The sequence below is a fragment of the Lissotriton helveticus genome, chromosome 8, assembly GCF_964261635.1.
Source record: "Lissotriton helveticus chromosome 8, aLisHel1.1, whole genome shotgun sequence".
In the NCBI taxonomy this organism is placed as follows: Eukaryota; Metazoa; Chordata; class Amphibia; order Caudata; family Salamandridae; genus Lissotriton; species Lissotriton helveticus.
The window spans coordinates 617,560,566-617,575,539 of NC_136069.1; the positions used below are offsets into that span (position 1 = coordinate 617,560,566).

Consider the following 14,974-nt stretch of genomic DNA (forward strand, 5'->3'; position numbering starts at 1 on the left):
AGTAGAGCCAGCTTGGGCTCCTGTGCGATTGGGACCTCCAATATCTCTCTTAGCTCCATAAAGACGTGAGTCCAATAGGTTTGTATCACATCACATGTCCATAATATGGGATAAAAATCCCCACCTTCTCTGTGGCATCGGAGGCAACTAGTGTCTTCTGTTTTCCCCATTTTGTGCACTCTCACCCTATCATAATAGGTTCTGTGTAGCACGTTGTATTGGATGAGGCGGAGCCTAGACTTAATTGCCACCTCACGGGGATGCATTAACACTATGTCCCAATCTATGTCATCAAGTGCTCCCACCTCACCCTCCCAAGTATCTCTAAGTTTTGCCAGTTCCCCAGCATATTGTTGGTTAAGGTTTTGTAGGTGAGTGAGACCGCCTTCCCTTGTATCTGTTCTTGCAGGAGCCTACCCTCTAATGGTGCATATTCTGGAAGTCCCGATAGGTGTATGTTCTGTGCCCTCCAAGCATGGCGCAGCTGAGTGTATTTGAAGAGCTGTGAGTGTTGGAGTCCAAATTCTGACTTCAGGGCCTGAAAGGATTTCAATTCCCCCCTAGCAATCACATCTCCTATTGTGGAGATTCCAATGTCGTCCCACCTTTTAAATCCTTTAAGTTTATGAAGTTCAGTTAACCACTTGCAGTGCCACAGTGGCGTCTGCCGGGTGGGTGTCTTCTCCCAGCCTGTGCGCTTTATGGCCTTGTTCCATGCACGTAATGTAATAACAGTCGCCGGAAGCAATGGCTTCCTTGCAGAGCCTCCGTATAAGTAAAACAGTAGATTGTGTGGGGACAGTTTATGTCGTTCCAGGGAATATGTGGGATGATCTGCCTGGGCATGTAACCATTCATTAACTGGGGTCATGTGTTCAGCCCAGTAGTAGGCTTCTAGGTTGGGGAGTGTGATTCCTCCACTATACTGGTGCCGTTGGAGAGTGGTCAGTGCTATTCTGGGTTGTTTACAGAGCCAGAGAAAGGCCCTGAGATCCGAGTGGATTTTATTCAGTAGCGTGTCCGGGAGTAAATAGTATTCGTTCTGTAGGGCGTATAAATATTTGGGGAGAATAATCATTTTGTACATGGCCGCTCTACCCAAGAGTGTAAGTGGTAGCTGTCGCCAGCGGTCCATGTCAGCGGTGGAGTTCAGCATGATCCTCTCTAAGTTTTTCTGAAGCGAGAGTTTCCTATCAAGGGTGATGTAAATCCCGAGATACTGAAAGCCCTCCGTTGTAGCAATCAGTTGTCCTGGCAGCGTTGTCCAGCGGTCGCTGCCCCTGGGGTCGTATAGGATCGATTTATGCCAGTTTATTGTATAGCCAGAGTATCTACCATAGCGTTCCAGTTCCAGGAACAGCTCCGGAACGGTGGTTTCCGGATTGGTGATATATAGGAGTACATCGTCCGCGTAGAGGGATAGCTTCTCTTGAGCCAGGTCTGTATCGGTTACATGGAATCCGGCGATCTTTGGATTCTGTCGGACCCTAGCTGCCAGGATCTCGATGGTAAGTGTGAATAGGAGGGGTGACAGAGGGCAGCCTTGCCGTGTCCCTCTCTGGATCTGGATTTCACGCGACAGTCTCCCATTCACCCTCACTTTAGTTCATGGATTGGTGTAGAGGAGTCGGACCCAGGTCTGAAATTTAGGGCCAAAACCAAATTTTTGTAGGACGCCTTCCAGGAACGGCCAGTGAACCGCATCAAAGGCCTTCTCGGCGTCAAGTGAGAGAAACCAGTGTGGCGGCTCCCTATCTCTCACCTCCTGCAGCCAGTTGTGGGTGAGCTTAAGGTTTAGCTTAGTGGCCCTGTCTGGTAGGAAGCCGGTTTGATCTAAGTGTATTAGGTCCGGGATTACCGATCTCAATCGTAGCGCCAAGACAGTCGCGAGGAGTTTCACCTCAGTATTTAGGAGGGAAATGGGTCGGTAGGACGCGCAGTCCTCCCGTGGTTTGCCCTCTTTATGAATTGGGATGATTGTCACCATGGAGAGGTCAGTGTGGAGCCTCCCCTCCTGATATGCTCCCAGGAAGAGGTTCCTCAAGTGCGGGCCAAAATGTCCGCCGTGCACTTGAAAAATTCTGCCGGAAAACCATTCGGTCCCGGTGTCTTTCCAACTCTTAGTCTAGCAATGGCTACAGAGATATCCTCCATCGTAATGTCAGCCTCGAGCGTCTTGAGGGCCTCAGGATCTAACAAGGGCAGATCGGTCTGTTCCATATACTGAAGAGCAGCTTCGCACGTGCCTAAGTCTCTGGCTTTATAGAAGCGTTCATAGTAGGTAGCAACGGTCTCTGCAATGTGTAGATCTGTACTAGCTAGCACCCCTTCTGCATCACTAACATGTTCCACCCATCTCGCTGCCCGTTCCTTTCTACTAAGCCACGCCAGGAGTTTGCCTGACTTATCCCTAACGTCATATAGGCGGTGAAGGGTGGCCAGGTTCTGAGTCTTTGCCTCATCAGTTACTAGTTCCCTATATTGGCGCTGTGTATCCACCAGTTTCCTCAGGGTCTCGGGACTTCTCGTAGCCAAATGTTTTCTCTCTAATACTACTATGGCCTGCTCAATTGCAGCAACCTCCTCCTGGAGTTTCCTCCGTTCCTCTCCCAGTCTATTTTGTATTCTGTCTCTCATCACCTGTTTTAGGGCTTCCCATAGGGTTACCCCCGAGTCAACTGTTCCCTCATTCTCGGCTATGTATACCCGCATGTCTGCTCTTACACCTCTAAGCACCGTTGCATTTTTGAGGTCCCATGCAGCGAGGCGCCAGGAAGCCCCTTCAGCACCCTGATTCTGACCCACTTTCACCAGTAGCGGCGAGTGGTCAGAGATTCCCCTCGCCTTATATTCCGCTGCAACATCTATGGTCAGGTCCTGTCTGGACATGAATATGTAGTCCAGTCTTGAGAACACTTTATGTGCGGCCGAGTAAAACGTATAGGCTAATTTGTCCGGGTGCAGCCACCTCCAGACATCAGTGAGACCTATAGTGGTAATCATCTGGGCTAGGGGGGTCTGGCTTCCCCTGGTGGGTGGCACTCCGGATCGGTCCATCTCTCTATCCATTACATCGTTGAAGTCTCCACCCACTATTTGAATGGTGTCAGCAGTGTCGAGAAGTATGTTGGCTAATACCCTAAGTGTGTTCGCCTGTAGTTTGGGCGGTGCGTACACTGCTATCAGCGTATATGTGCGTCTACGCCATGTCCCCTGAACCCCCACACAGGTCCCCAGCGGGTCTACCCAGGTGCGCGTGATATAGAACGGGGAGGTGTTCTTTATAATGATTGCTACCCCTCTGGAATCAGTTGTGTAGCCCGCGTGTGCCAGAACTTTATGCTGTCCCCTGGCTATAAAAGAGCAGTCGGTACCCTTAAGGTGAGTTTCCTGTAGGAAAATTATATCTGAGCCTATTCTTTTAAGGTAGGCATTTACTAGTCCTCTTTAAATCTTATTACCAAGTCCGTTCACATTCCATGTCAGGACACTGAGTTTCCCGTGGTCTGTAGGTTGTGTTACTAATGCACTTGCCATTCTAGAGTAAAGTCCAGGTGGTGTGGGCGGTTCCTGGTTTAGGAGAATAGCATGTCGCACCAATGTACATGACTGTGTTCAACTAACTGTGTCCCCTTCCCTCCCTCCCAACTTCCCTGCAACAGAACTGTTCAAAAATCCCCCTTCCCCACCTCCCCCTCCCCACCTTCTCCTCCCGTCCATCCCATCCGTACAACCATTGACGCACAGGACTTTCAGGTGGCAAAGGTCTGTCGCCCTCCCACTAACAACCCCAACTAGGTTATCTCTAGGGCTCTAACTTAGGCTCCCACCCGGCCTCTCGGGATTCGACTGTCCAGCTAACAGCGGGACGGGTCTACCCGTGCCGTGTGGGCCACTATAAGCGCAAACTAACCAACAGATAATGGTATGAGTCCACACAAAAAGAAAAAGTGTTTGCAACTTGCGTGTCCCCAAAGCGAAGAACTGCTGTTTCGGATCTCAGCTCTACAGTTCCTCAGGAGTGGGAATCTTGCGTTACAATGTCTTGCTCATCCGAATTGCCAGTCGCTCCTTGTTCCAGCTCTCGGATTGCGGCGACTAGAGGGTGAAGAGATTGTTCCGTCTGTTCCTCAATGTCCGATATATGATTACTGTCCTCATTCTCCGTCTCCGTTTCTGTGTGGTGTGCCAGACAGCTGAACCTGGATCCCGGCACCGGATCGCCTTCTGTAGACATATTCATATTCCGGCCACCTCGGCCCGTCGCAGGATGATCCGGATATGGAGTTAACTGCGAGTGTCGTCTTGTCCGTGGATTTTGCGATCTTTGGGCCTTGGGCGGACTCTTCCGGAAACTGGCGGCCGCCATTTCGTTTCGGATTCTACGACCTTCCTCTTCAGCTTCCCGTAGCAGGGGTCTCTCTTCCAACCACTGCCAGGGCTCCTCCGGACGGTTGAAGAAGTGAGACCTTGAATAAAACTTTCAATTTCGCGGGGAAGAGCAGCATGTACGATATGTGCAAGTCTCGGAGCTTTGCATTCACTGAATCATAGGAGCGTCTTTGTTTTTGCACATCTTGACTGTAGTCTGGGAAGATCATAATATTAGTGTTCTCAAATCGAAGTTCCCCCTTTTTCCGCGCTTCTCTCAGGATGAGATCTCTGTCCGCAAAGTTAAGGAATCTTGCAATGATCGGTCGTGGTCGCGCTCTCTCCGGCGGTTTCACTAACAGGGTCCTGTGTGCCCTTTCGATGACAAAACAGCTTGAAAAAGGGGCCTGGGGAAACATGGACGTTAGCCAGGAATGCAAAAAGGCCGCTACATCCGTCTTCTCAATTCCCTCTCAAAATCCTACGAAGCGCAGGTTGTTTCGTCTTGTCCTATTTTCAGCGTTGTCAACTCTCCACATCAGCTGTCTGTGCGATGCCTGTAACTCCGTCATATCTTTTCGGAGGGACTCTTCCGCTTCGCCGATTCTGGTCTCCGCCGTAGACACCCGTTCAGTCAAGTTTCGGAAGTCCTGGCGCAACAGGAGGACTTCAGAGCCCACCTCACCTATTTTGGTCTCCAGTGCCGCCCTCGAGTCTTGAATGTCTGTCCTTGAGGCTTGGATCGCCTCTAGAAGCATGGCGGTATCTGTGCGTGAGCCCACTCCCATAGGGGTCGTCTCTTTCTGTGCCCGTGTCGTGGCATAGTTGTCGATGGTGTCCTGCCTCGCTACCGGGTCTCTCTTCCCCATCACGCCATAGTGCCTCGTTCAGGAGTTGTATTTTGTGGCAGAAGGTGGGGAGGGAGGGGGGGTGGGGGGAGGAGGCGGCTCGCTCGAATTACCCCCGGGCTAGCCGTGCACGGAGAGGCAGGTTGGGAGGAGAGGGTGTGGGTCCAGATCGAAGTCCGCGCGGCCCTCTTGCACCCTCCAGGGAGGGACGCGCCACCGGCCAAGTCGCGCAGTCTGCAACAGGCTCACTTTCCCACAGTCAGAGGCAATGGGATGCCCCCTTGAAGTCCGCACCCCGCGGGGTTACCACAGCAGGCCTCCTCTCCGTGCTGTTGGATCGTAGGGTCAGCAGGGTCCCTCCGGCTGTATAGGGGGGGGGGGGTCACGTACCTCTGGCCCACCCGGGCGTGGTGCTGCGCCTCCGGGGCCAAGGTTCCGGGGTCTCAGGCACAGCCGTGTGTTAGCTCCCCAGATGGTGTGCGACGGGGCTACTGCGTGGGGGGGACCTCTCCTTCAGTGTGTTTCTCCCGTATTGCGGGCTGCTGACCCTAGCCGTCGCATGGAGTGTCCAGGGTAAGAGTATTGTCCGGTTAGGAGGGGTGCCGCCCACTCACCAGGTACCGATCTTCACTGTTGTACCCCCCAGCGCGGGGGGATCGCCGACCCAGCAGCCAGCTCAGACCTAGCTGGCCAAAGCAGCACCGGTGGTGCGCGGTTGTCGAGCGAGGGAGGCTCACCGTCAAGTCTTTCAGGCGTCCCCGCCCTCTGGCCGCTCCCTTGAGTCTGGATTCGCAGCCCCCCGCCGCAGCGGCTCCCTCCTGGTCTCCGGATCGCCCGCGGGCGGACCCGGCCGGGGATCAGGGCTCCGTCAGGCGTTCTCTCTGTCTCGGCGATCGCCGGGAGTACCGGCGTCCTCGATCTCTGGTCTCAGAAGGAGGGGGGGCCGCGGGGCCGCCCCGTCGTCGGCCGGGGTCTCTCTCCGGTCCCGGGTGAGTGATAGCTCTCAGCGCGGCCAGCTCCGGTGTCGGGAGATCGTAGTGTTCAGGCCGGCAGAGCGCCCTTAGCCGCCATCTTGGGGACGGGTGTTGCGCGCCAGCGAAGTTTCGACCCAGATTCCAACTTGTTTTCGGGAGTATTCCTCGGCACTTTTGGCTCCGCCGATGTAGCCCCTAGTCCGCTCCTCAATTCTTCGGTTTTGTTAGGTTTTAAAAGCTATTTTTGTCGGATCTAGCGCAGTTTCTTCAGGAGCTACGCAGAGGCACGTCCTACCCGGCCATGTAGCTGGCCACGTCCCCCGGAAAGCTGATTTATGAACCCGAGCGATTAAGTCTAATAGATGTGCATCTCTTCTCAAGATAATTTTGCTACCTTAGTTAAGGTCGGGAGAAATTAATCTCTAAATAATTGAAGTAGTAGGTCAGGACTAGGACCCTAAAGTGCTTTTGCTTGAACATGCTCTTTCTGCAAGAAGGGGCCTTTTGAATTTACCAGGACATCAAAGTATTTGTACTGTAATTCGGAAGTTATTTTACTGCTGCTAATGCTCCACGTACCAGAATTTTTGATTTTCTTTCCTAAGACTACTAGAGCTTGTTTATTAATCTTTGAAGGTTAATTTTAGTTTTACTAAACCGTACCAGTTCGTCCACATACAGTAAATTTGATGTGTGGGTGTCCCCTCATTTAGGTGCAGATATTTAGAGGCTGAAGAGGGTTAGTGCCAATACAGTACCTAGCCTCAAACCAATTGTGGTGTATATTTTCCTGGGCAAACAAAAGTCGCTCCCAAGTTTAATCCTTGTCCAATTACTGGAGTAAAGCAGACGTATCGCTTTCAACAGGCTTATTGGGATTCCCAAGAGATCATTTTTTTCCCGTAGTATTTCTCCTGGGGCGTGATCGAAGGGGGCCTGGAAGTCCCCAAAGCACATATATGGAGGAGAACAGGTGCAGATAGTTTTCTCCATCAGAAGGGATAATGTCATTGGATTTGATGTTGTTATTGTTTTCTGCTGGAAATCAGTTTAGTTGCAGAGAATTATCCCACTCACATTTGCTCAATGATTAAAATCTTGTAGGAGTAGACTTGCAAGGTATTCTGCCTCATTATCTAGTTGGGCGATCCAGCGTTAGTTACCTGGCTGGGATCTTTCGCCTCCTTTATAAATTGGATTGATTATTGAGCCCCTACATGACTCAGGGACTACTCTGTTGGACAGAATGTAGTTACACAGTGTAATAAATTTTTCAGACCAAAAGATCGGGTTTAATTTAAATAACGCATGAGGCAGGCCGTTGGGTCCAGGTTGAATCATCTGTTCGCGAGTTATTAATAACTTTCTTCAGTTGAAAGGTGCCATATTCTAGTCTTCTCTCTATCAAGTCTACTTGAGAGGACCAGTATGTATCTTTGTAATTTGCTTTTGCAGCCACAATGGGGGGTGGCCGTATCATGTTAGTTCCCTGCCGTGAGACCAACAAATCAGTTGTATCTAGGGCCTTGAAATATTTAAATAAGTCAGATCTTGAGAGCCCTCTTTTATTGTAACGTGGGTCTGGAGAAAAGTTGCCCATTCTTTCGCAATATTTCCCTTGTTCACTTTACATGTGTTGCAGTCAATTTTATTTATTATTTGTCAGAAGATTTTTCTGATCCTTGTTCTTACTGGCTACAATAACATAAGTCCAGAACTTATCATGCTGATTGTATTTCAGTGCCCAGACTCCCTTTTTTAGTTTTTTTTGTCCAGCTAATTTTTACCATTTGTATAAATGATAGAAGTAGTTAGGAAACAAAACATTAGGCATTCTCACCGGTGTGCTCTCTAAATTCCACCATTGCCTTCATTGTTTTGGAATCCGCTAAGGCCATTAACCAGAACAATTTGGTTCTGCCACAGCCTTCATGAAGATCTACCTTGATTGCTTCTTCTTCTTCCTTGAAAACCTGTTACAGTAAAAATAAAGCATTTGTGAAAAGTGTAGCCCAATTCAATTCAAAGCTGGTGACTAGCTCCATAAAAACTGTAAGCATGCACGTGCACTTGATCACTCATCAGATTCCATCGGTGCACCCAGACAGTCCGACATTCATGCATACTTTATTCAGTTAATTAAAACCATAAAAGCATACACATAAATAAAATACAGTATCAAAAAGTGCTATGAAATGCATTCCATAAAACAATTAACTTACATTAAAAATGATCAACCCTATCACAAAACCCAATTACATACGCTTAACATTAGCCCAGTATTTAAATAAGTCGTCTCTTCCTAATTCTAAGGGCTCCTGCTGAAAATCTAGCAACATTAAAGCAGACTAGGGGACTCAACAACATCTGGAGATAAAGTATGCCGGTCTTACTTGCAAAAACATTTTCCTATTAACAAGGGCAATATGTGTTGTTGTCTCAACAAGCAATAATGGTCACAAAACATCACAAAATGCACGGTATCTTGCGGTGAAAACCTGCACAAGTACAGGGGTCCAAATCTTCCACTTTATGCCTCCTTCGACGTACCGCAGGCAACCAAAGCAGAAGGTTTAACCGGAACCTTGTTAAAAGAAAGCGATGATAAGGTATAATGACCACTGTTAGGTAGGACTCTACTGAGGGGCAGGATTTTAATAAAATGTAAGCCTGCACTAAGGGTTTGGAAAGCTCTCTAGCTTCTCAGTGTGAACAACTCAGAGAAAGCGTTTCTCAAAACAGTGCAAATCTCTCCTTTAATCCCTTCTGGATACCCAGATAGCTCAGAAAGGCCCAGCTTACCTGCTAAGGTTTTGATATAGCACAGCAATTTGTCACTCATTTACAAACCAAGAGTCAGAGCAGATGTTCCACAATGTCATCTGCTGTCAAGGACATTAGAGTAAATAGCATAATAATGGAAAACTTTAGCAGTGTGCTAATAACATCTTCGGATATGGCCCATAACATGCTTCTATATATAAAAATAAGATAATGTTACCTTTATGGCGCCTGCTTAAGTGGCACGATTCCCAGTATTCACTACGCACACGCTTGCATACACAGTACGAAGCCACATTCAAACTTTGCGGAAAATGTCTATCTTCACCAGTTTCCCTATAAATGAGTTTGTCAGTGCATGCTCTGGTGGTTGTAGTATCCTAGTTTTACTATGGGAGAGTCAACGTCTGGGCTGTTGGATGTAGGTGTGTAATTCCTTACTGTGAGGGTTCCTTGATCCTAGGCCCGGATCACGTTTTGAGCTTGCTATGGGGAATGCTGATGGGCATGCAAGGAAGCGATATCCCTGTGAGAAGGGAGGCTGCGTTATAGTGTCAAGGTGTTTTCGAAGTGCTTTGAGGTACTGCATGAGTGTGAAATTAATGGTCCAACAATGAGGAGTCAAAGACATGTGCTGGGTGCATTATGATGCTGTTTTGTGTTCCTGTGGGCGCTCCTGAAATCAGACAAAGAGTGAAGCTCCTGTTGGTCACTCTTATTGGGAGTTTTCTCTGCCCCAGCCACATAATCCTATGGATGAGGAGCAATTACCATGGCTATACCAATGGAGGAGGCCGTATTAACATTAGATTGTGTCCGTTGAGGATGAAGGGGATTCACTTTGTTTTTGAAACCAAACACCACCACTAAATAGGTTTCACACCTCAATTTGGATACTTGAAATAACCTGGGCAAGAACAATCAAGGGCACACAAGCGCAAATTCTCATACACTTACACACTGAGACCTCTGTAAAGATTTTGTGGTAACAACCAGAATATCTAGGTTGTCTGAGGGAGGACTCAGTGGGCGAAGGTGAGCTCCTCAACAAGCATGCAATAAAGAAGAGCAATAACTGGGTGTGTGAAGAATACTCTTTATTCGTAGTCATTTAAAAAAAAAAAGCTGGTTGAGGTCTTGGCGGGGGTGTCTGATCCCTGGAAAAAGAGAACTGGAGAGGGTAGGTTGGAACTACAAGGATGCCACATCACATGCTCTCCTTCAATTTCTGGAGAACTTTCTAGATTGAGCAGGCTTGGACTGGCCTAGCGGGCAACCACTGGTGGGCTGGTCTGACAGGTCAGTACGTGGGACAGTTTTGGGCTGTTTTTGGGCCTGTTTTATGGTCTGCTGGGCTGTTTTTTTCTGTCGAGTTCCCGGGTTTTAAAACAAATATTTAGCAGAACACTTATGCAGCGTGTCTTTACAAGTTCAAAACAGCCCCAGTTAGGGCCATTTTCTAAGCTATCTAATTGACTTATGGGGCCCACTTTTATTTTGGTGCCCAGCCCTATTTTCTATTCCAGGCCAACACTAAGTTTGAGTGCATCAGAGAAAAGGTACATTATTTTTCCCTTACCAGTCAACCATGACCTACATTTACTGACTCTCCAAGAAGAAACGCTCTTGCATTTGGCTTCAGTAGACAGCAAAGACATCCACATCCTAGTGAACCTGGGCCTTAGAGACGGAATTGAGTAGTATCTGGTTGAGTTCATGCCTGTGATATCTATGCAGGCAGCTGCTGAAGCTATCTACCAGAAAGCTGAGAATCCCCCTCAACCTCCATTGTGTGACACCAAAAGATAACCTTTAAAGAAAAGAAGTATATAAGGATCGCCACTGATAAACCAACAGAGCGAATAGGAATGACAGCCATCCATTCAAGAAAATTATACAAGGCTGTCTGTATCGATTACAGGCACCTTCAAACTGTTCCATGAAATTAAACCTTCTATCATCCTGTCATCTATTGTCTCAATGGCTGAGACGATTTGGAATATTCAGTAAGAAAAAACTCTAAATTTGAAAAGGCCAGAAAAACAATATCTGATGTACAGTATTACAAAATCTGTACAATCCATAGGCATATTTTATCAATGTATATTTGTTTTATAAAGCAACGGGTTTGAAAGCGCTGGGGGTAAAATGACGTAATTGTGGCATAAATGGCTTAATCTCCTGGCAGCATTGCTGGTGTCTCCATAAACAGAGCCTGAAAGTATTTTCGTATGATGTAAATACTCTGCATCCCAATGCCTTACTCAAAATGCAGACTGGAATTGGAGTCCTGTTCAGGATCTGGAACACTAACCTTTTTGTGGGGTGGATAACTCTGATAGAGCCACCACTTTAGGCATTAGAGATCTGAGCCTCATTAAAGAAAAAACTAGGCCTGATACCTCTACACTGAGCCTTTATTGGCCCATCTCTTCTGTCTATTTCAATACATATCTGAAGCAAGCAATAAATTCTACATTAAATGTTTAATCTTTCTAGAAAATAGGGACATCCTTGACCTGGTATGATCTGGTTTTTACCCCCTTCACAGTCATGCATCAGCTTCACTCAATGTAGGAAAGTGCCTCTTTTTGACCTGGCACCTCCACTTTTTGCCTGGCCATTGATGTGACTTTGAATAGAAGTGCACTGGGGTCCTGCTAACCCAGGTAGCCAGTGCCAGATCTCTTTCTTAAAAACTGAACAAATATTCTCCCAATTGGCAATAACTTTAGCACTCTCAATAAGTCCCTAGTAAATGGTACCCCTGGTACCTGAGGTACTAAAGAGGGTCCCCAAGAGCTGCAGCACGAATTGTACCACCTTAAGGGATCCCTCATAAAACTCATGCAAGACTGCCATTGCAGGGTTCGTGTTATGGTGCAGACAAAAGTGAAAACACAACATGACATCACTGTGTGCCATGTCCCCTAACACTGCATGTACTATTGCAAGTCACCCCTACAGCAGGCCTTACAGCCCTAAGGCAGGGTGCTGTATATTACATGTGTGGTCATATCTACACGAGCAGATATGTCCTTGGGCTGGTCAGTTGCATTACTGCCAATACAAGTGAACAGGAAAGCCATTTTAAACAAGTGATGGACACGGGTGAAAACGAGTTTCCTAGCTACATGATGGCTTCACTGAAAAAGGGGATGTTTGGTATCAAATATCTCGTATTCACAAATCCACCCTGATTTCAGTACTAATTGATTTGTAAATACATGCCCACAAAGGGCACCTTAGAGTTGCCCCCTGAAAACCTACCAACCTCTAGTGTGCTGGCTGATTGGTCTATGCCAGCCTGCTACCCGGAACAGGTATCTGATCTCCCAGGGTGAGGGCATTTGCTCTCAGGAGGACAGAAGCAAAGCCTGCTCGGGAAGAAGGTGTTCACCTCACATCCTACAGGATGACCTGCTGATTAGCATTTCAAGGCAGGAAGGCTTCAAAGAAGCCACCGCCTCCTTTGAAATGTGAATGTGGCTTTCCTCAAAGGAAAAGAAGTAAACCACCTTTGTCCAGATCTCGTTTGTGGGTAAATTAGCTTGTCAGGTAGGTGTGCCCAACCCAGGCTAGTACCCCCCTAAGGTGGCCTAATCTGAAGTGAACAACAACCACGGGGTGGCCCTAATCAGCAAGGCTGAGCCAAAGTAGCAATAAACAAAAGAGGGTGCCAGTGCTGATCTTAATAGTTTAAGTGCAACGAATAACCTCAGCAAAACTTGAAGAAATCAAGAAAGGGAATAACTATTTAATAGTTTTTTTATTTTCACATTATTTTAGAAAGATAGGAACTTATATATTTTTTCCTTTTTTACAATGGGACATATTTACTAGAGGACACATAAAATTGAAAGGTGCAATTGTTATTCATCAGTCATTCCATATTCCATGCATATCACAACCATTCAAAACACATTCATGCCACTCGGGGACAAAGACTAAGTGAAACAAAAACATATACAATCTAGGAAATGTACACTATTTTGTATGAGAAAAACAAGTGGTATACTACAGGGTAATAATAACAACAGGCCACAGTCTGCGATTCAAGTTTCACCAAAACATCAGAAAACAATTTCTTGTTTGTACAATCCAATAAAAATTAATGAAATCAACTTTTGTTACTAGGCAACCTAGGTATTGTACTGGCGACTAAGAGGGGGCAACTCAAAACTCTTGCCGCTCTTGTAGACACCATGTGGCAGGGGCCTACGCGTTTCGAATCCCGCTGATTTTCCTAGGATTCTCTTCAGGGCCTTATGTAGTATCTCTACTGTCTTCCCTAAGGGAGAGGGTCCACGTCTTTGAAAAAGGGGGAAGGGGGAGCCTTTTAGTTGTCTTTTATCTCGTGTAAATGCTGAAGCGCAAAGGTGGATACAGGGTGGAATGAAATCTAACGCATGTGCCAGAGAGTAGTGCTGACTGACACGCCGGTTGACTGACGGCGGCCCACAAGGAAACTTGAACTTAGATTAAGTCCCCCAGCGTGTTGGCTTCTAATTGGGAGAACGTGAATGCTCAAGCCATGCGGCATGGGTTAACTGGACTTCGTTTCTTTGTGTTTTTCAACCGCATTCGCATCTTGAGTAGCGTGTAGACTGTCTGCATTCGCAAACCTTTTCTGAAATCGGCCAACTGGACTCTCCATAATTAGTCTAGAATTACATTCAAACCAGTAAAACCAGTTTTCCGCCTGGCCTCACGTTAACCACAAGCCACCGGTGATAACCGCGCGTGGGATTTCATTCCACCCTGTATCCACCTTTGCGCTTCAGCATTTACACAAGATAAAAGACAACTAAAAGGCTCCCCCTTCCCCCCTTTTTCAAAGACGTGGACCCTCTCCCTTAGGGAAGACAGTAGAGATACTACATAAGGCCCTGAAGAGAATCCTAGGAAAATCAGCGGGATTCGAAACGCGTAGGCCCCTGCCACATGGTGTCTACAAGAGCGGCAAGAGTTTTGAGTTGCCCCCTCTTAGTCGCCAGTACAATACCTAGGTTGCCTAGTAACAAAAGTTGATTTCATTAATTTTTATTGGATTGTACAAACAAGAAATTGTTTTCTGATGTTTTGGTGAAACTTGAATCGCAGACTGTGGCCTGTTGTTATTATTACCCTGTAGTATACCACTTGTTTTTCTCATACAAAATAGTGTACATTTCCTAGATTGTATATGTTTTTGTTTCACTTAGTCTTTGTCCCCGAGTGGCATGAATGTGTTTTGAATGGTTGTGATATGCATGGAATATGGAATGACTGATGAATAACAATTGCACCTTTCAATTTTATGTGTCCTCTTGTAAATATGTCCCATTGTAAAAAAGGAAAAAATATATAAGTTCCTATCTTTCTAAAATAATGTGAAAATAAAAAAACTATTAAATAGTTATTCCCTTTCTTGATTTCTTCAAGTTTTGCTGAGGTTATTCGTTGCACTTAAACTATTAAGATCAGCACTGGCACCCTCTTTTGTTTATTGCTAATCTGAAGTGGACATGCCTTTTAAGTGTTAGCTATATTTGCGATGGCTAGCTTAGGAACCCTGGGACAGGGTTATGCCCACCTCCCACAGGAAGTGGTCATATAAAGGGCCTAGTGACCCCAGGGGTAGATAGCCCATTGACTACTACCATACAATCCCCTCACACCCCTAAATTCAGTATTTAGGGGAGTTTCTGGCACCAGAAAATCAGATCCTGCCAACCAGAAAGAAGAAGACAGATGTGAAGAGTCGCAAACAGCAAGAATAGAAGATCCAGCACCTGACTTGGTACCAACACTGTTGGCCTGCCTGCTGATTTCGACTAGTTCGCCAAAAGGTGAATTGTCCTGTAGCTGCGGAGTCCCCGAAGCCTGGCAGACCTGCCAGCACTTCACAAATGAAACCAAGAACTCCAATGAAGCAGCAAACATGCTTCCCTGCACCCATCCAAAGAGACCTAAGAGGACTTCAAGACCATGAGAAAAACCTGATGCCTTAAAGACACC

General features: G+C 46.9%; 1 protein-coding gene across 5 annotated transcripts in view; it reads right to left on the reverse strand.

The window, feature by feature from the left end:
* Window positions 1-14,974, reverse strand: part of MYCBP2 (MYC binding protein 2) — a 1,909,483-nt gene that overhangs the window by 154,642 nt on the left and 1,739,867 nt on the right. For all 5 annotated transcript variants that reach the window (XM_078657470.1, XM_078657469.1, XM_078657471.1 and 2 more), the window contains one exon: window positions 8,034-8,166. In XM_078657470.1, the coding sequence (XP_078513596.1) occupies window positions 8,034-8,166 (133 nt within the window). The remainder of the gene's footprint in view (window positions 1-8,033; window positions 8,167-14,974) is intronic.